General features: G+C 39.8%; 1 protein-coding gene across 2 annotated transcripts in view; it reads right to left on the bottom strand.

The window, feature by feature from the left end:
* Positions 1-21,864, bottom strand: part of PTPRK (protein tyrosine phosphatase, receptor type K) — a 389,585-nt gene that overhangs the window by 127,925 nt on the left and 239,796 nt on the right. For both annotated transcript variants that reach the window (XM_018565135.1, XM_018565134.1), the window contains exon 8: positions 3,305-3,607. In XM_018565135.1, coding sequence (XP_018420637.1) covers positions 3,305-3,607 — 303 coding nt within the window. The remainder of the gene's footprint in view (positions 1-3,304; positions 3,608-21,864) is intronic.

The raw sequence follows: 21,864 nt of genomic DNA on the forward strand, positions 1-21,864 counted from the left end.
ATTTATTGTTTTTAAATAGTTGTTGGTCATAGCAATAATTTGATTATAGCTGATGTCATTCTATAGCAGGAAAAAAATCAACACAAATATTTAATTTGCTGCAAAATGTCACCACCATTATTTTCCCCACCAAACTTCCATAGCTGAACCATAACCTTTCCAAAATTATTTTAGACAGAAAATCGAGCAGATGCGAGTCACTGGGGCCTTTCTGTTTAGTTTGGTTAAAAGATTTGGTACATCTAAAGTTTCTTATCCCACACATTCTGCCTCAAAGTAAGGGAGGTGACAGGAAAGATTAAAGCATTGCCTAACCCGAGGAGGACATGTGACATGCTTCTTCCTCAGACAGATGAGCTGTCAGTAGAGTCTCTGGCTGTGGAGGAGAAAGCACTGCCTTGTCCCTTCAGCATCTGACATGTGAGTGTAGAGACCTAGAGGGCAATGCAAAATGACAGGCTGTGCGTGTCGAGACACTGAAGAGACTAGCTGCCAAGGGTTGTTCTGTCTTGATGGGCTTTTCTCTCCATCTTACACAAAGTAATGTGGAACTTGCATAATTACGGGTTTTCACAAACCAAATGCAGTGCATTAATAGTTAGAATTAAAATATAAATGGGACCATTCTACTCACTGCGGATATTTAATAATTGCCACAATGTTTGATAAAGTGGAGAATTCTAGTATTACAAATGTTAAAATTATCATCTTGGAGATCACACTGAGCCTCTAAAGTGAAACCATAAACCATGCTAATACAAATTTTTGCAATGAGGGAAAGTTGTTCAACAAAAACCACTGTAGCAATATTATGAACTATTCTGGGACATTTTTTTAAACATCAACAAAACTAAATTTTTTAAATTTGTTTTCTTTATTTTAAAAATCAACATCAGTTTAATTACATGGACTGCACTGGTAGCACAGAAAAGATAGTAATATTTAGGACTACAAATGTAAACTCCGTTTCAGTGGTTTTAAAAGTTGATTTCTGAGATAAGCAAATATGGCCTAAAAACAACAGGCCTGTATATTCTTGCTTGAATCTTGGTATGGTTTGTGTATTTTTTATCAGATCTCTGCAGTGATCCAGCACAGAATATGCATTAGCTTCCCATCATAAAAACCAGTTGCTGCTGCACTCTCTTTCTGCAGAGTGACTGGTCTTGTATCTGCCCCCCTCCTGTAGTTTTCTGCAGGCAGCATGTAGGCGGGGTTCACTCTTGGGGTGCATGCAACTCGAAAACCAGACACCCCACGGTCAGGGGCCACGGCCTCGTGCAAACACTCCCACACATGTAGTACTGCGCACACAGGGCCTCATGGCTTCCACCGCCTCTGCGGGACTCAGCGCTTTCTCCCCCTTACGGAAAAAGGCCACCATGAACGGCACCCCGTGTCAGGCATAGCCCCAAGGCACACCTACCCTCCTCCGGATGGTTACAGCCACGATACAGTCCAACATCACACTCCGGTAGAACCCCACCTTCTCAGAGGTTGGAGGGAGAAGAACCAGTCCACACAGATAGTCTTTTTGTTGGTTTTACTTGAAGGTATAAACATAACAAAGTATACGTTTCAGCCACCCCCGGGTGGGATGACGGCACAATTCTTGATGGTTGCATAGGGTTACAATTTAGAGAGAGAGAGGTACATCAGCCCAGAGTCCACGACTTACTAGGGAATCTTTGTAGCTCTACATAGTCCTAGGCCTGGTCCTGTCCTTCCCATGGACAAGCCTATGTTCAAGAATCAGTCTCTCTCCAGAGACTCTGCAGGCAGTCTTAGACTTCTGCTCTCCTGTACTGAACTCCACAACTGAACTGCCTACCCCTCTCGGGCGCCCCCTATAAAATCAACTCTCCTGGGACACAGAGTCTTCCCAGGCCAGAGCTGCATCTATCTCCAGGGCCCCATGGGGGCATCTAGTGGCCGTTGGCCGTACTGCACCTACCTATAAGCATATAGTGGGTGGGGCCTGCTTAGTCCCCCCCACAGCTCTGCTTAGGTACAGTGATGACACTGCTACTTTTAGGAAAAATATGGGTTTACAGAAAAATGTATATCCTTTGTGGCTATTTGAGGATTATAAGTGAAACTTTTTGTGCCCAAGTATCAGCTTTAAACTGTCAGATTTACAATACAATGAAGTATAATATAATTTCAAAAAATGAAAACAATGCTGACACTTGGGATCCTAAAGCACAGCTTACCAATACACTGTGCTAAAGAAAATGTTGGTTGCATTGTACATTTATAAGACCTAAAATCTTCTAATATTTTGAAATTATAGTAAATGTAGTGCTAGGTGCTAGAATGTTAAAAGCTTGCACAATAGAGAAAAATTACAACTAGATATTGATTCCTATAGACTAACTGTATCACTAATAAAAAGCTCTTCAGGCCATACCTTTATGCTTGAAATCAATCACCCAAGTTTTGATGCCGTTAAACAGACATCCTTTAGAACATGTCATGTAACTTTTCTAAACACAAATGCACGTTATATGAAAAACCACATTGGTTTAAGTACATTAGTCATTTTATTGCAGTTTGATTCAAATACAGAGCTAGGATAAGGCCATGCACACACCATGTATATATTAGTGTAACAGGTAATTGTGTTTGTACTCTGAATAAGACGCGGATTACATGTGCGATTTCTATCGCTTACTACTGTGAACTGGTTAAACTTCCTATTCTGCTGGGTGCCAAAATCTTGGGTAAACTGTCAACAGCCCCAGCAACTCAAAGCTGTCCTTCAAGAGAAAATCTATAGTTGGCTCATTAGATCGGGAAGTGAGCCAACACATACCGTCACTCGCTCACTTCTTGATCATCTCCCTGCAGAGAGCCATGACCGTCACTCATGGCTCCCTGCAGGGATTCCCCCCCTCCCCGCTCCGATCCACCAGCGCTGACAGGCGGAACGGACGGGGGCGGGTACAGCTGGCTCTACCTCTAGATAGGCAGAGCCAGCTGTCAAATCACGCAGCTGGGTGGATCTCGACAGTAAAGCCATCCCGCCTGCGGCGGTCTCAGTATACCGCGAGCTGTAGCTCGCGATATACTGAGCTTTGGGTCACGGGAGGACGCTAGTTTATGTCCTCTCAAGACCCTTAGGAGAACTATGGGGAAAAGCACTGACCCCATAGTTCTCCTTTAAAAGGAGTGAAAATGCTGGACCAGCATAGACAAAGGGGGCTGTGCTAAAGAATTCACTCTCCCTGGGGTAGTCAAATTCTCTAGCAAGTGCAAAGGCACATTGTAAGTAAATAAAAAAACATTTATGAAAAGGACTTACCATCTTCATCTGTTTGGATAATGGTCTCCTCACTTTCCTTCCTTCCCTCTGGATTGGTTAAAATCATCTTCAGGCTAACATTTGTGTAAGGTGGCAGACGGTCCACTACATGCTGGGGAGCTTTGGGGTCCATATCCAGACACTCAGCCTTATTCATGCCATGGACCAGGAAGTAGTGATAGCAAATGGTAACATTGAAGGTATGGCAGCGAGTAATATTGTAGCCCAAGGACTCCCAATCGACAGCAATGTGCCTGGACTGTATCTCAGCAATTTTTAGAGTTTTCGGTGTTCTCATAGGTTCTAGATAAACAGAGAAGAGTACATAATGTAATCAATGTACCAGGAAAAGAAAGAGAGACCAGTTCATTTAAACGCTTCTCCCATCTTAGTAAACCATAAAAACAATGAGGGGAAATGATGAAAACTGGAGCAGACAATCTGGAGCAGCTGCACACAGCAACCAATCAGCTTCTCCCTTTCATTTTCAAATCTTAATGGTACAAACTGAAGAGAGAAGCTGATTGGTTGCAATTGGCAACTGCTCCAGATTTTGCTAAATCCCCCACAATGTATTTGTAGAATGTAACATTCTCTGGTCATATCTTCTACGTGTTCACTCAACAGCTATACAGCACAATGCCTACTGTTTTGTTTTACAAAAAAAGAAAAAAAAACTTGAAAAAACTTATACAGTATGACAAAGCTGTGAGGCAATATAAAAATGTATAATACACAAACAGGAGATTGCATAAGAAATAATACCTCTGCATGCAGACAAATGTGACATGTCTTATAAAGACCTACATGTGAAAGAAAGACATTTCTCTCCATCTCTCTATAACACATCAGAAAAAGTATAACTACTGGTAATGGTCAGTGCAAAACGGCAAGCCTTGCAATGTGATTGGGATCACCAGTTGCTACCCAAACTTAGCGCACAAATGTATGTAATATCTGTTAATGGTAGGGATAGGCCATAAATGAATGATCTTTAGTATGCAAAAGCTCTGTAGATCATAAAATAATTGTCATGTTTTAAAAATAAATTTTGTAGCATCTCAGTGTTGCTGATCTCCTGCAGCCTCTTTAGGTCTCTAAACATGCACCCCCAGCAATGGCAGCATGCCATTTCCCAGGGAAGGTTTACTGATGGTGACAACAGAACCATGTCTGTGCAACGTACATTGAAACAGCCAGTCTGCATCAGAAGCCCGTCTGACAGGGTGATCATGCATAATCACAGACGGGAGACAGGACGAGGTGCCTTAACAAGGGCATTCACGGCAGGATCGTTAGATATTATTTGAATTAAAGCTGCAGATATCAAATATTACCAATTACTTTTGAAATAACATGTTTACCAACAACTGTTTTTGAGGGATTTGGTTTACAACAGATCAAAGAACTTGGAATAAGTAAACATGCCAGCACTGAAAGGATGAGTAGTGGAGAGAATTCTAAGACAGAAGAAAAAGAGAGAGAGAAGGTAATGCTTCTTGCAGGTGAACAACCATCATTCACAGCTGCAGCCCTGACAAGATGCCCCCTAAAAGGTAGAACACCATAGCTGTTTTGTTTCATCCCCTACCGTTCTGAGATCTTCCCTGTGGGGTTTTAATCAATGTTTAAGACTCAAAGACATTAAAGAGGAAACGTTAATAGCATGATCCATTTTAATAGTGCTTGGAGCAGATGCATAGGGACTTGAATGAGAAGACCACGCAGCTGTCGCTTTTAATTTTTTTTTCCTTTCTTGGGAAGTAAATTAGCCAATATATCATACCAGGAGAGCATCAATATCCCCTGGATTGTGATGAATCCACTTGCATTTTGATGCAATCTGTTAAATGAAGTACTTGCTCAGTTAAAACAGCAGTCTCAGGGATGACGCACATTTTAATTGCCATTTACTGTGTTCCTAGTCAGTACTACTGCAGGATAAAGAAAGCTTATATATAAACTTTCACATTCATGTGTGTATAATATTAAATGACAACTTATACAAACAATGGACAAGTAACACTAATGTATATTTTATAAAATGATACAAATTAATTAAAAATGTTTTTTTCTTGTTCCCTCTTTCTACATCAAGAGTTTATTTTGGAAGGGAGATATTTGCTGGAGATTGCATGCTATTAGGGTAGGATGAAATGTATATGTAGAAGAGCAGGGGTTAATTAGCACTAGATATACCGTTAGTTTAGGGATGAGGTTTGTTTTAGCCTTGAGGGTACAGTGGGTTGATGGGGGGACAGTGTGTTAAAAAGTAGATTTATACCATTACTTAGGCAGAAAGCTATGACGAAAACCAACAGCGTTGATCTAGAAAATTCAAACTAGATCCCCAGGAAACTTTGACCAATGCAGTCTCATGAGGGGGAATTAATCTTTTCCAGACCACACAAGGCAGTAAGATTAGGGATTTGTGTCAAAAAATATGTCATATCCTTGGTAATTATTACAGTGATATAAATAATTCTATAGCTTGGAATTCTTTCAAGAATTCTGCTATAATTGACAGAGGTTTTAACCTTTCCGCACTCCATCCAAAGTGAAGATAAACTAAAGGAAATATGCTGTTCACTTTGCAAGGTAAATTTCCCCTTAGTTTAGTGAATGTAGTGAAAATTCACCTGTAAAAGTTACTTAATCATCATGCAAGACACTGCCAATTTGATTTAAACATATAAACGTAGTAAGAATAATGTAGTCTACACACTATATAGTCTTTAGTGCACCTGAATCTGTGCGCATTACATCATATCACATTAAAGAAAGATGTCTGAGTAGCCTAGGGCCTAGGCCCGGGAACGATATGTATTTATTTTTTTTACCACTGGTTTGATCAAGTGACATAAACCCTCTGGAAAGAAGTGGGTTAGGTCTGCTAAAGTGGCCCCCCTCCTAAAACTTCAACATGAAAGTAGATTAGGTAGAGAAAAATAAAGAAACTGAAAGTAGCTACCAGTGAGAAGAGGAAAAAAGATTTAAAGAGAAAGGAAGATCAGAAATGAGAGAAAAAAGGGGGAGGGGGAGATTGACTGAGAGGGAATGGGGGAGGCAACTGTAGGTACACAACCATACACACCTCGGATTATTGAGAAAACCCCCACAGTGGTGTCATGTTTTATGAAACTGTTCTTTGTAAATCAATGCCACTATGACATCCTTCATGGTTTTTATTTCTATTTATTTAACCATAAGCTAGTTGATGAGGGTGGTCTATTTCCAGTAAAGTGTGATGCAGGCTTTAGCTGCATTCAGTAGTTGTATCGAAAGTCATTGTAACACTTAATAGTAAGGATGTGAAATGGAGGACAGCTGCTAGGTAATCTACAAATTGAATAAAAACTTGGACAAATTTGTTGGTACCCTAACACCTCATTGAAACAATGCTTTATTACTATCGTGATGAAACGACAAAAATATGTATTGCTTGCTCTACAAAGCTATAATAAATAGTCTGAACAGATTTGCTGGCACCCTAGAAAAAGATTATACATAATTGGATCATAGTAATCTTTCAAACTGTTTTCTGTAATTAGTATCACACTTCTTCAATCCTGTAATCAGTCAGTCTATTTAAATAAAGGAAAGTAGTCACTCAGCTGTTTGGTATGATTGTGTGCCCCTCACTCAACATAGACCAGAGGAAGTAAAGGGAAGAGTTTCCTGATGAGATCAGAAAGAAAATTATAGACCAGCATGCCAAAGGTACAGGCTAAAAGATCATCCCTAAGCAACTTCATGTTCCTGTGAGTACAACTGGAACCATTAAGAAGTTTAATTTTCATGGGAATGTAGACGACCATCTTGGACATGGCCATAAGAGGAAAATGGGTCCCAGATTGAACAGAAGCATAGAGCGAACGGTAGACAAAGAACCAAGAAAATTCCAAAGAGACACAAGCTGAACTCCATGGTCAAGGTACCAGAGTTTGATTGCACCATCCATTGCTTTTTAAGCGGAGCGGATCCCGACTTAGACGACAGGATCCGCCCAGCTGCGTGAGTGACAGCTGGCTCTGTCTATCTAGAGGCAGAGCCAGCTTTACCCGCCCCCTCCCCCGTCCGTTCCACCAGTCAGCGCTGGCAGATCTGAGCGGGGAGAGGGGAATCCAGCCCCTCCCCCTGTCACGGCAGAGAGCCGTGACAGGATCGTGACAGGACCCGGTATGTGTTCGCTCACCTCCCGATCTACTGAGCCGACCTGTGACAGTCTCATTGTCACAGGTTGGCTAGAACTATGAGGTGAGTGAAAAGCACTCACCTCATAGTTCTCCTTTAAGGATCCCATCATTTTTGTCTAAAGCTTTTTTGTTTTATTATTTAAAATATTCAGTCAAATCAAAAATCAAAAGCAAAGTCTAACTATTTCTAAATATGGAACAATGATGGATGCCAATTATTTTGGTCAGTTTCAAGCCATTGCAGAGAAAATGGTGGGTTCTTTTTTTGTGGAAGGGTCCAAAAATGGAACACCCATCCAACACCTGAAGAGTCTAGGGGCGGCCGCAAAGGATCTTGGGGTGGGCGCATGTGCAGTTCAGATGTTCGGCCGGGAGACGAGGAGAGACACAAGGTAAATCTATGGAGCAGTGTGCACACGCACAGACTCCGTGGGACGTCAGAGGAGAGGATGACACAGGGGTCAGCGCTAGATCGGAGACCCACACCAGCACTGGAGGGACATCTGAAAACTACACTAAAGAAGATGATGATCGGATTAAGAGGAATGGTTTAAGGTAAATCCTTACACTAAAATTGGGGGGAGGGAAAAAAATATCCTTTAATGTCACTTTAAGGTTTGAAGTTGGACAGGGTACTGTATTCTTTACATTCACTGGGTCTTGATTAACCTGCAGTGAATGTTTGGTGGTTGTCACATTCACTGCTTTATACAAATGCCCCTAAGTATGCAGCATAAAATAACCATGGCAGAGGATTAACTATGCAGTTAAAGAGTTAAAAACAGATGTACCTTGAACTTGGTTTACAGATGTATAGGGATTGTATGGAATATGCATGCTTATCATCTAACTTTGTGAGACTTTTTTCTGTCTATTTTTGCCACTAAAGTTCAATTAGTGAATGCAATGGATGTCCAGTCAGCTGGAAAACACCAGTAGAACAAGACATACTCCCAAGGCTGCCATCAATCTCTATTTCTCCCTAGTGGCATTATCATTGAGGCAAGAATAATTTTCTCAATCTAGCGTAATTAAATTATTAAACAATGGAAATCAACGGCCATGACCATGGGTATCAGACTTTAAAATGGCACATAGCCAGGCCACTTCTCTGGGTCATGCATGATTTTCTTTTTGCATAAGGGGAGGAAAATTGACAATAAGAATATATCCTTACAAAGACTTGAGGCTAAAGGAAAAAAAAAAACCTCAATCTACTACTGTAAAACATTATTATTATTCTATCACATATGACTTTCTAAGGGAAAAAATTGTAAATAATTTAGAATGTGTGATTTAAATAGATGTAGCATATTATGAGTTACTGGGAATATCATGTTACAATCCCTTGGTGATTCAAGATACCTGTCTCACCTACAACTGAACTCAATTTTATTTTCCCCTTTGGGTTTATATTGCCACCTACAGAAGGATTGGATACTGGCGAACAAAAAACTTTAAGCCAGCCCAGGATAGCCCCTCCTAGTATTTGAATGCCTTCATTTTGTTGCTAAGCTGTACCGAGAGCATGATCATAATCATAGAAGGGCTGCATCCCTCAAATGGGACTCAAAGAAAATAATTTTACGATGAGTACAAAAATCCTATTTTCTTTCTAATCCATTGAGGAGCACAGGAAGTCTTTTGCCATCAGAAGATAAAGGATTGATCAGCACAATCAGACTACTCAAAGAGTGAGTCATCAGAGACAGGGAAAGCACTGGGAGAATACGAAGAGCTCTAGATTTGGAAAGCACTACATGGCTAACTTGTTACCAGAACAGTAAACCCAGTGGATGATGGTCACTTCCATGCTACCCATGCAATGTTCAGTCCAGCGGAGTCCCAGTCACAGCACTCCAAAAGCTAGGCGGAGGACAGGCCACACCCGGCAGGTGCATTTGTAGAGCCCAGCTCTAGCAGTGATGTAGAGAAGAGCCTTGATTGAAGAAAAAATGATAGTAAAAATAGGTTGGTCTTCATAGCTGAGGTGAAAAATAGACAGCTATCCAACTAGGGCACTGGCAAAAAACTGGAGTGTGCTGGTAATAGGAGGGGTTAACCTGGACTGGCTTAGAGTTTTCGTGGTTGTCATTGTCTAATCCTCCTGTAGGTGACAGTATAACCTGAAGGTGAAAAACCTCCTCTGTACATCAATGCACAAAATAAAGGTTTTTTTTTCTGAGATTATTATTAATTGTATGCTGCAGTGCAAATCTATACTGTTATAATTTGCACACAAAAAATAATTAAGGCTTGAAGAATGAGGGCCCATTAACACATTGTGTGGTGACAAGCGTTGTACCGCAGCGGATCAACGCATGTCACTGCAAGGACACAAATTATTTCTGTGTCCCATTCACACCACTATACAATGAGTGGTGTGCTGTGTTTTGGTGCACAGGCCAGGGTGAACGGACCCTTACTTCTTGTTGTCTTTCAAAAACAAGAGCGTAAAAAATATTTGCAGTCCTTTTATAATTGGCAATTTGCTCAAATCCCCCAATTGAAGTTTATTTTCTTCATACTTTTTCCCAGACTTAACACCTACTCGCATCATATAACCTTTAAAACTGAAATATATCTTAGGAGCCTGCAAAAAAATATGCTGATTTAATTTGAGGCTTAATTGAAAACAATATTTCTCCACAGTCCTGGATATGACATATTGCAAGGAATGTACTCATACACCTAGCTAATGAAAGGGCTTGCTGTGTGGCACACAACCTAGCTTTAAAAGGTCATAACATTGACTTACTGTACTGCACAATCCAAATAATTAGAATCTAAAATGCATTTTCTCGTTAAAAAAGAAAAAAAAAACAATTAGCAACAATTTAAAATTAACGACCCATGAGGAGATAATCCCATCATGAAGTCTGAAGGGCTTGAACAGATTTCCGCCTGCGTCTGTTCAATTTTGTAGAACCGGCAGCCGGCTTTATAGTAGAAGCTTCTACGATCCGGTAACCGGGCCGGCCAGCGCCCCCGCCTTGTTGCCTGGGCTCTGCTACCCCTCCTACGGGCCCAGGACTGGCTTGTCGGGTGTTTGCAGGAAGCTGGGGAGGTGATCAGTGAGTATCTGTTCACGGATTTCCTCCCTGTACTATGGGACATGGAGTGATGTGTATTGCATCACTTCCGGTCCTCATTGCTGGGCTCCTGAAGCACAGAAATAAGCTATTGAAGTGTGGTCTGCACTTCAATAGCTTATTTAGCATGTAAAGGTGATCTTTTGGACCCCAGCATCACCTTAAAGAGTTCCTGTCACTGTCAATATGCTATCACGGGGGGGGGGGCGGGAGCTTGTAAGCCCCCCATGTGATTGCAATTAAAGTTTAAGAAAAAAAGTGTTAAAAATAATACATTAAAAAATAAATAATATTTTTAAAATGTAAAAGTAATGAACACAAACACTCTGGCGTGCGCTACACATGTTGGGTATCACTGCGCATGCCAGAGTGAGAGCAATAACTCAAGGGCCAGTATTTACACATCTCTAAACTGTTGACCTGTAGGGGCTTTTAAAGTTTTGTCTATGGAATTTTTGGGGTACTGAATTATGTTGCAGTTTAACCGCTGCACACAATTTTTACCCTGGGTATGTTGGGCATCTATTTACACTAAGCTTTAATAATTACCAAAAAATGGTTTTATATAGTGTTGTTGGGCACTAAATTCAATTTAAGTGCATTCCTCACAAATTTTTTGCGTTTGATAAGTTGCGCTAATGTCGTGCAACATAAAAAATTGCAACTGCCACCATTTTCTTCTATAGGGTCTCGGCTTTCAGAAAATATATAATGTTATAGTAATTTTCAGGCCTAAAATGTGGATAACATGGGTGCAGAAAAGTTTTTAAAAAGGCCTTTGTCCTTAAGGGGTTAACACACTACATGAAAGGTTTAGGGTACCAACAACCCCTTTGGATTCCGTAGCAAGATTTTATCCCCAAACTTTATGTCTTTCGCTGACAGCTAATAGAGGGTAATACTTTCAATTACCAGGGTTCAGTCACACTTTTTTGGCATTCTTGTGCATTTCCTTAACGCAAGCATGTTAATGTGTGTTGCATCAGGGCAGTCTATCATTTTCAATGGGCTGTCATTCCACAAGAACAGACATTAAAAAAAAAAAAAACAAGCAGAATTTTTTGTAATACAGTGCTCTACATCGCACAGTAGTGCGATACTGTGTGTTTTGGTGCACTGCAGCAAATGTGCATCAGGGCTGTGTTGCCTTAGTGCTTTCGGGTGCCATTCAAAGTGAATAAAACTATAATAGGCTAACAAGAGACCTGATCTGCTCATATTGCTGCAGCACCAGTCTTGTGATTATAACAGAAATTTGAAATACGGTGTACTCGTAGTCAGGTTAGATAGTCCACTTAAGGGCCCATTTACCCATTCCAGCATTGTGCATCATGTTATCATACACATTTGTGCAACACGCTTTATATACAAATTAATTTTGAAAGGCACCCCAATGGAAGAAATGCAGCTCCAAAACAGTTGCAGCACACAACGGTATAGCACTAACATGTGTTGTGGTGCACTGCCAAAAATAGTGAACTTCCTTTTTTGGTGCATCATTAGCGCAATCATTTGAATAGGCTACCTTAACGCAACGCATGGTGAAGCATGAAAAAACACCCCAGGGCGCCAAGGTCCAATGTGCCCCAGGGGTCGAAACACACTTTTGCAATGCAGTGCCTTTCAGTAATGTTGCGATAATTATATGACACACATGCATTGTACAACATGAATTGTGGCGTTTGTCCATTCTTGTGCATTGGCAGCCATTCACAATGAATGGGTTGCCTTACACCACATGCATTGACATGTGACTACAAGAATGCGTTAAGGCAGGGCACAAAAATGTCAAAGTGTGAACGGGCTCTAAAGATTGTGAGAATTGTGACTGCATATCCCGAAACCTGCAGCGAAATTGGAAAATAGAAAAAAAATTACCCGAGCTACCAACTTAAAGAAAAAGAAGTGATCCAACTTCTGTAGACAGGCATCATATATTGATCATACAATCACAGCAGTGAATGATCATGTTTCCCCAACGTAATGGCAAATACTGATGGTCCAGTGAGTATTTGCTACCTTGCCAGCCCTCTCCCTAAACCTAACCACCTTCCACCTCTACCAGCAAAAACATAAAATTATTTTGACAATGCTGAAGCCTTTATATCAGAGTTTACAAACCAATGTGCCTACCACATTCAGACATGCATTAACATCAACAAAAAACAAACAATTAACCTCTCCATTATTTTCTGGACTGTTGGATTAAAACCACAAAAACAAAGTTAAAAAATTCAAGCAGACAGCACAGCAGCTGGGAACCGAATCAAGCACTCCAACAATGCAGAGCCACAGTGATTAAAGCCTGGCATGGTGTCCTAGGTAAATATGGAGTTATTCACTTGAAGACCAATGTTATTGAATTGAAGCTTCAAATAGCAGTACAAGGGTATCTTATGAGTACTTTTATCGGCGGTAGAGAACTACTAAGTCCTATGGATCAAACGTATCATTCAATGTCATGTTTCTTCTAAATACTAATGAAGGTTAACAGCAACATCAACTGGTGCATTGATGTTCGATGTAGCTTATCTGTGAATCTCTGAGCTGAAGATCCTTAAATCAGCTCTGATCTGATGCTGACACTGTCCTTTTCTGGAGATGGCTACTTTTGTTCCCCATGGTCCCTGTGTGTGTTGTAAAGTAGCCACCGCTCCAAACTCACGACTGTGATGGAATACAAGCTAAAAATAAATGAGCCAACTAAACATGAGATTGTAGTCCATCACAGGAGTGAGCTTGGAGTGGTGGCTACTTTACAACACACACAGGGGCCATGGGGAACAATAGTAGCCACCCTCCAGAGAGAAGGACAGTATCAATATGAATTCAGAGGATCTACAGCCGAGTGATACACAAATAAGCTACATATATGCTAATAGGTAAGGTGCTTGAATGCATTTTTAAGATTTATTTCCCGAGTTTAGTGTCACTAAGTTTATAACAACAGTTTCAAAGTTCTAATACACAATGGTGTAGGGATCTTTGTTTTAGAATGTCTAGGTTTTAAAGCTCTCCTAATGGTACCCACTGATATAGGATGGAGGTCAGAAGGTCCAACCACTGAACAATCCATGTGTACACGTATATTGCTCCATCAATGGAACATTCAGTATGTATTTTTATGCACTGTGCACACATACCCGGCATCAGTCTTATTTTAAGAAAACATCAGCCAGACAATCCTTCTGCTAGGATTCTGCACAAACTGCTGAGGCAAACAGACATTTACGTGGATCATGCAACATTTTATGTCTCCCAGCATCATCGGATATTAAAACAATAAACAATATTTTTATAGTATTTATTAGACATGTGCACTGCCAAAAATATCGTTTAGTTTAGTTTTAAATTCGGATTTGTGTTATTTCGTTTTTCAGGATTCGTGTGTGAAAGTCAATTCGGATTCGGACGAAATTCGGTAGCGTTAATACGAACGTTCGTTTCGTTTTCTGTTCTTATTCGTTTCTTATTCGTTTGCAGCAAAAGTGACATTTGAGGGGGAAAAAATATTTTTCTCCTTCTCTAATGTCACTTTGCTCCAACGAACGAAACGAATAAGAAACGAATAAGAACAGAAAACGAAACGAACGTTCGTACTAACGCTACCGAATTTCGGAAATGGAAATTCGGAAGCATTTGCATTCGTTATGTCTGTAATTCGGATACATCCGAATTTCCGAAAATTCGTCCGAATTTCGATTCGGAACGAAACGAATCGCACATGTCTAGTATTTATATAACACACTGGAAACTCTCAGGTAGACCTAGAAAAGTCTACACTGGCCTTCTTAGAATGCAGAGCTTATAGCAAAGAAAAAAAAACAGTTAAAAGCAGAACTCCAGAAAGCCATTTGCTGGTTTCCCCCAGGTCCAGCCTCAGGTCACTGAATGGCAACTTTTAGTTTTATAAATAACTTTTATACTAGTAAAGTTGGTCATATGACTGTTCAAATTATCATCCACTCCTGTTCGCTGTGATTGACTGAGAACAGTTGTGTTATACTTTCTTGCATTATAGAGGCCGGAAGTTCAATCAGAGCCATTGATAGAGAGAGGATATTTCAGGATCACTGTGTGCTATATACAGCGGACATGCAAATAAGATCAAGCACAGGAGTCATCTCACCCTCTGCTAAGCTCAGATAAGAATTTAAATGCAAACTGTAGTTTAAGGGATGCTTTAAAGGATGATGAGAATGATGATGAGAATGATGATGAGAATGATGATGAGAATGATGATGATAATGAGGATGATTATCAGTAACAAGTCAAACACACAAAATTAATCTGGTGTTGCGTGTCAGATTCAAACATAAAACACTCATGGTTTGACTAGGCAACAGGTTATAACCGCAAAATAAACCTACTGAAATAGACAAAACTCTGCTCATGAAAGAATGTGTATTGACCAGGCACTGGAAGACGGCAAGCATAATTTGTAAAGTATAGTGACCCACAGCAATTGATCAGATGTCCTCTTGTCATCTATTTATGCAATCAGCAAAAGGAAAGCTAAATGCTGACTGGTTGTTATGAGCTACTGCGCCTTATTAAACTCAAGCGCAACTAAACAGTTACAATTAAGGCATGCCTTAAGTAAGAACTGTTACAGGAGTGCCCTTATGTTAACTCTCACAGAAACTTTCAAGCCCTCAAATTGCAGGTGTCATAGCTGATGTGCAGCACCATGACAACTGAAGATTTAAACATGCCAAGATGGCACCTTTCTCAGCTATAAAGGATAGGAGGGTATAGTTCTGTTTCAGGGCTTGGGCCAAATGCAGACTAATCAGAGAAGATAATAGGTAAATTATGTATTCCAGTTAACAGAATACATCTTACTAGCTGAAGGAACATTTAATAGTGATATGCCCTGCTATTTCCAACACCAGCAAAGCAAAACAATAGCCGCATATATGTTTCCCTCAGAGCACGTCTTAATAATAAAACATATTATCCGACTGTCAGATACAAGGTAAATCTAGAGAGATGTCCCAAAAGCTTTTGACATAAATCTTATTTCCAAAGATGGAAGTTCAACGAGAACTTTGCAGAATGACAATCTGTTTCTTTGCAGTCTTTCAGCAAAAGCTAGAAGTGTAGATTGCAATGCCTGCTTCAATTTAACCCGTCTGCGAGAACGAGAGGATCAGTTCTTTGACCTCTTGGGAAAACACACCTGTCAGCATGAAATTGGATGCAATTACATATCCTGGCATTCTGGCTATTACCCGATATTAAACCTTTCGGTGCTAGAAAAAGTCTACAGCCATCTGGCAAGATCATATCCAGGAGGTAGACATACTAAAACATTCTCAGCATCCCAAAAAATTACCATTTGAAGCCCATTCGTAGACAATCTTCCATAGATTTTGTGTACTTGTGTTACCCATGTGAGATTTTAAAGTGGTGGTTTACCAAACATAATTTGGTAAAGAAATGTTCTATACCAATCACAATTTCGTTGGTATAGAATATTTTTCAAGAAGCACACAACAATGTAACATTTACAAATCTAGAACCTAATGACCTTTTTATTCAAAAAAAGTAAACACTGTTATATCAATTCTCAAAAGAGGTGCATGTATTATAAAATAAATAAGGTCTTCAGAGCAGTATAATATTTGCTTTCCCTTACTGGGCACCTCCCGACTCCTAACTGGGACCTTGCACTAACATACTTCAGGAGCCCATACACCTTACAACCATTGTACAACTTTTTTAGTCCAGACATCTCACCCTTGTTTAATTTTCATTCAAATAGCCCATCATGCACAAACCAATGTAGTTCACAATTTACGTTCGTCAATACCAATAACTGGCTGATTTTCATTGATCGAAATAACAGGTTTTCGTTTGAGCATGTGCAGTTTTCATCTTGAGATTTTTGCTGTACAACACCACTAACCTGTCGATTTTCATCCAACTATACAAAAACTTTCTAGCCTGATGGTAAGACAATCTGCCAGTTGTACAGTAATTGAAGTTGTGCACTTCCCATCACCATTCTGCCGAAAACGCAATCGCAGACAAAAAGCTCCAGATAAATGTAAGGGCACCTTTAGGGCATAACTCATTAAGGGGAGGGGTTAGACACGGAGCGCATGTTACTGCTTCATGAATTATTTGTGTATGGTCATGCGATCTGAAAGCTCACTAGATCTTAGGCAGTCTTACATGGAGTATTTTCAAAACACATTTGAATACTTCATAGGGAATGGAATATTAAGGGTAACCCAAAGCTTTTTATAATAAATATGCATAGTCACTTTGATTTTTAAACATTTTCTGTCATTTTCTGAAATTAAACTTTATATTTTATGGCAGTAGGCTCGGTTTAACTGGCAGATAACATTCGGTGAGGCTGTCCCTTTTCCAGCGGATGCAAAACTATCCCTACTGCTAGCCAATTGCTAGCAAACGTCATTAAGAATTAAGTGACCAAAGATGATATAGCAGTGTACAATTGGCTAGCAGCAGAACATTAATCAGGAAGAACAGGCTGAAATGTACTAGAGATAAAGAGTAAAGGCAGGTGTTTTACTGCAAGAATTAAGATACTACAGGTAACTGCAGTGGAAATTTGACCCATGGCAGGACAATTTTAATAAGTGACCCAAATTCAATAAGACAAAAGGCACAGGTAAGGACTTTGCTACAAGAAGATACTGCAGATAATAAAGCAGTGTAAAACTAACCAGAAGCAGCACAGTTTTAATTAGGAATATTTAGCCTAACCAGAGTATGCCTAACTTTTATTTTTACTATGGGGATAAGGGGGTGCGGTGAAAGTCAGTGGTTTAGGTGCATGAGCAAAAGGCAGCTCCAAAAAACAGTCAGGAAGAAGTGAATGCTACGCTTAGAGCACCTCAAAAAAAGCAATTTTGACTAGAAAAAAAAGGCAATATCAATCTCACCAATAACAAATCAAAAAAGCAAAGTGACCAATGACCTTAAACCAATCACAAATTGAAGATAAATAAGCCCACAATTATGAAAACAAAAAGAGTATCAAAAGGGTTGACTGCCGAAATAGTTAGAAATCTGTGTTAAAGTGTTAAATCTGTGTTAAATTTACTAACTGACTTCTCTCACTCCCCATGCAGTTTATCAGCTTTTCAACAAACCACTATATTGAACCCTTGTAAGCCAGCTGACCAAGGTTCAAAAGCCCTTGCAGTGCATTATGGTTAAGCATTGCACACATTATGGTTACACAAATTAGGCCCAGCAAAAATCACCATAAATTCTTAAGCACCGCGACCTTCAAAAAAATATTCGCATTGAACTCAAGCTTATATCCTGGTATATCAATATTTGCAATTTAAAAATACAGTAATATATTTTACATTCAAAATGAAAAAACAAAATGCATGCTCATGGCTATTGTTGGAACAAATTAAAGTTATCCCGGAACAAGTGATCCAAAAAGTTAGAAGATGGGATTAAATATTCTATCAATCGTACCATGGAAATTTTACCAACTGGAAGACAGAACTTCAAAATTTAACACGTCTTTGAAAATTAAGAAACCGAAAATGTGTGAGGTAAAGCAGCACAAAAAGGATTTTCTCCTAGTTAAAAGAAAAAAAACTTGGCAACGTGCCAACTATATAGCTTTATTTGTGTTGAATAAAACACCATAGAAGAGTATCGGAGACTTGACTTTCTAGAGAAGATGGAGACCATCAGGACAATAAATGAAATCCTATACAAGATTCAGCACATCTTTCTGTGCCCTGCTGGCATGCAGCAGTATTAAAATAATGGTAAAGATCCGCTTCTTGCTGAAAGTGTGAACAGGAGACATTAATAAATGCTCCACTGACAATTACCTGTCTATTTGCTTTGATACAATGTTTTTCTTTCCGCCTCCTTGAATGATTAACTGTTTGTGTATCCTTCATGTGTAATCAATATCTAGGAAACTTAGCATTAGCTTTTCAGATTAGATGTCCTAAGATAATAAATTTCATCGATCCTGGACACTGCACTGCAAAAATCTCAGTATATTTCTCAGAGTTTAAATTAAAAGCAGATATATAGCTGTTCAGAGAAGAAATGGCACCGCGATTAGAAGGCGTGACCTCCTCAAAGTCCTTTTGGAGTGTAGTTTATGCCCCCACCCCTCAGATCATTTGAAATGAACTGGCAATGTCAACAAGCATCAAGATATACACAGGCAAATAACAGTGTCAGAGCACATTATCAGGCAGCAAAAGGATCCAACTGAGAGCATAATTAAAACAGGCACAGAAAGGGGGAACAATTGTTGGAATCAATTTGTAAATTAGAATATTGACACAGATATAACTAATGAAACACAGTTTACCTACAAGTGAAACAGCAACATTTTATCTTCATTTTTTTTTTAACAACCAGTTCTCTAACACTAAATGCGTCACAATTTACATGCTATTTTACATAAAATATTTCTTAATATACATAACAGAAAACAGGGTACAGTAATACAACTGAGTTACCTTGTCTTTTTTTTGTCAGTTTCCTTATTAGAAAAATTCACTCTAAAGCTGGCCACACACCTTTTGTCTTGCGATGGTTGTAAGGTAATTTAAAAAACGTACGATCTGCCCATCTTGGACAGGCAGATCGTACTTGCGATCATCGCAAGCCTGCCCCGCTGAGGGGCAGGCTTCCGATGACTGCAATGACGAATGGGCAGTGTGCGCTTGCACACACCGGCACGTGCGGCAGTTATCTCACAATCATGCTACAAACCAGTCGAAAATCGCATGATTCTCGGCTGGTTTTCGAACATGCTCGAATGACAAAAGTCGGGCGACCGTACAGTAGAAACGGTCGCACGCCTTCCACACACCTTGCGATTATTGTACGATCGCTGGATTTCCCGCGATTATCGCAAGGTTTGTGGGCACCTTAACTGTCTAACCTTGTGACATGTGGGGGTTTCCACCTGTCCTGATTACAATGGTCAAAGTAGAACTTTACCTTAATTTTGGTGTATGTGCCATCCCATAATTCAGAGCTATAAACATGCTGAAGAGAAGGTATGGGAATACAGAATTCATTCAACGTTTCTAAAATGGTCATCACATAAACAGTCAACATTTTCTCACACATTTTCTAAATGTTTAACTACAATTTGTTCATGGATGCAGACTCAAAGAAAGGAATTTATCAAAAATGGAGCAGGCAAAATCTGGAGCAGCTGTGCATGGCAACCAGTCAGCCTTTCCGTTTCATTTTCAAATCTTAACTGAACAAACTGAAGAAAGAAGACGATTGGTTGCCATACACAGCTGCACCAGATTTTGTATGTTCCAGTTTTGATAACTAACCCCCCCCCCCAAAGTGTTTTGTACTGCTCTACTTTTATGTAACAGAAAGGAACTCTTTTACAGACAATGGCATTCTCATGCTGAGAGCTTTTCAACATGTATCAGAGACTCCTGATTGGCTCCCAATGGTAACATTTTAAGTGACACTGAAATCAGTTCAATCTTAAAAGTACCTAAACTATTTACAAAAATGTATCTTATTTGTGTATCACTCAGCTGTAGATCCTCCAGTCATCTCTGAATTCATGCCGACGCTGTCCTTCCTTTTGGAGAGTGGCTACTTTTGTTCCCCATGGTCCCTGTTTGTTGTAAAGTAATTAGAGCTCCAAGCTCGCTCCCGTGATGGCCTACAATCTCACGTTTAGTTTACTAATTTGTACTGAGATTGTAGTCCATCACAGGAGTGAGCTCGGAGTGGTGGCTACTTTACCACACACACAGGGACCATGCAGAACTAAAGTAGCCACTCTCCAGAAGGAAGGACAGTGTCAGCACCAATTCAGAGATGATTTGAGGATCTACAGTCAAGTGATATACAAATAAGAAACATTTGTGTTAATAGTTAAGGTACCTGATTGCATTTTTAAAAGGAGAACTACGAGGCAAGTGCTTTTCACTCACCTCATAATTCTAGCCGACCTGTGACAATGAGACTGTCACAGGTCGGCTCAGTAGATCGGGAAGTGAGCGAACACATACCGGCGTTCGCTCACCTCTCGATCCTGTCACAGCTCTCTGCCGTGACAGGGGAGGGGCTGGATTCCCCCCTCCCCGCTCCGCCAGCGCTGACTGGCGGAACGGACGGGCATCTCAGTATACCGCGAGCTAGCTAGTTCTCCTTTAGGATTCAACTGCTGGGTTTAGTGTAATTTTAAGGCAGTAGCCCTTGCAAGATACTATATAGATGGGGGAGATGAAAACGTTACATTTGTCAGTTCTGACATCAATTACATGTCTTCAAGCTTTGAGCCAATATGTAGCATTTCCAGTGGGGTATATTTCAATGTTGCCAGATGGGTTACTTCAAAAGCTTTCATATATGGAGTCAAATACTTCAAAATGAACATAAATAGGATGAAGAGCTGCAGAAAATGTGAATTTAAAATGGATAATACAGCTAGTACCGCGGCACATATTGTAGCTTACATCTGCGTGGTGTACTTGACAAAATGGATATGTATAATTCAGTAGCAGATACAAGAGACTTCAAATGCTCTTATTACACTCTGAACAACAACAGTCCATCAAGCATATAAAATACAGCATGGATCTTAAGTATTTCATGCACTGGACTGTCTAGAATCATTTCATTTTGCAAAGATATAATAAACTATTCATGTTTCTAAATGTCACAAGGCAGGGAGCCAAACCAGTTTCGAACATGAGTAAGGTTGTTAATCTAATTTTTTCCCCATAGTTCAACTAATGGTGAATGATACCGCTGATGCACAGAACAAAATATGCGACATATAGAAAGAACATGGCAACAAAAGCCTCATAATTTTTAGGTTTTTGAAGACAAACCTATAAAACTTGGCAGTATACAGTGAGTAAATCAGTAAATTAATCTCATACAAATGATTAGATAGAACACATTAACAGCTAGATTATCGCTATACACAATGCATATTAACAGACACAGTAGACCTCAAATGTTAGAAAATGGTTCTGCAATGATTTTCTTTGCTTGCAGCTCAGCTGTCTGCTGAGGTTATAAGCAAATCTCAACTTCTTATGTAAAAGTCAAGAATGATCCCTCCCTCTAATATGATGGGCTGCTTCAATGATTTATGGAGGCTCTCAGGAGGTGGGAACAAGCTGGACAGGAAAAGTTGAGATGTACAAAGCGTCAGTTCATTACATCTCTGAATCTATAGATGCATAAGCAAAGCTAACATTCAGTGGCAAGAACACATCAAAATGATCAGTAGACCCATAGATTTGAGTGA

The sequence above is a fragment of the Nanorana parkeri genome, unplaced genomic scaffold (assembly GCF_000935625.1).
Source record: "Nanorana parkeri isolate BGI_ZX_2015 unplaced genomic scaffold, ASM93562v1 scaffold816, whole genome shotgun sequence".
Classification (NCBI taxonomy): Eukaryota; Metazoa; Chordata; class Amphibia; order Anura; family Dicroglossidae; genus Nanorana; species Nanorana parkeri.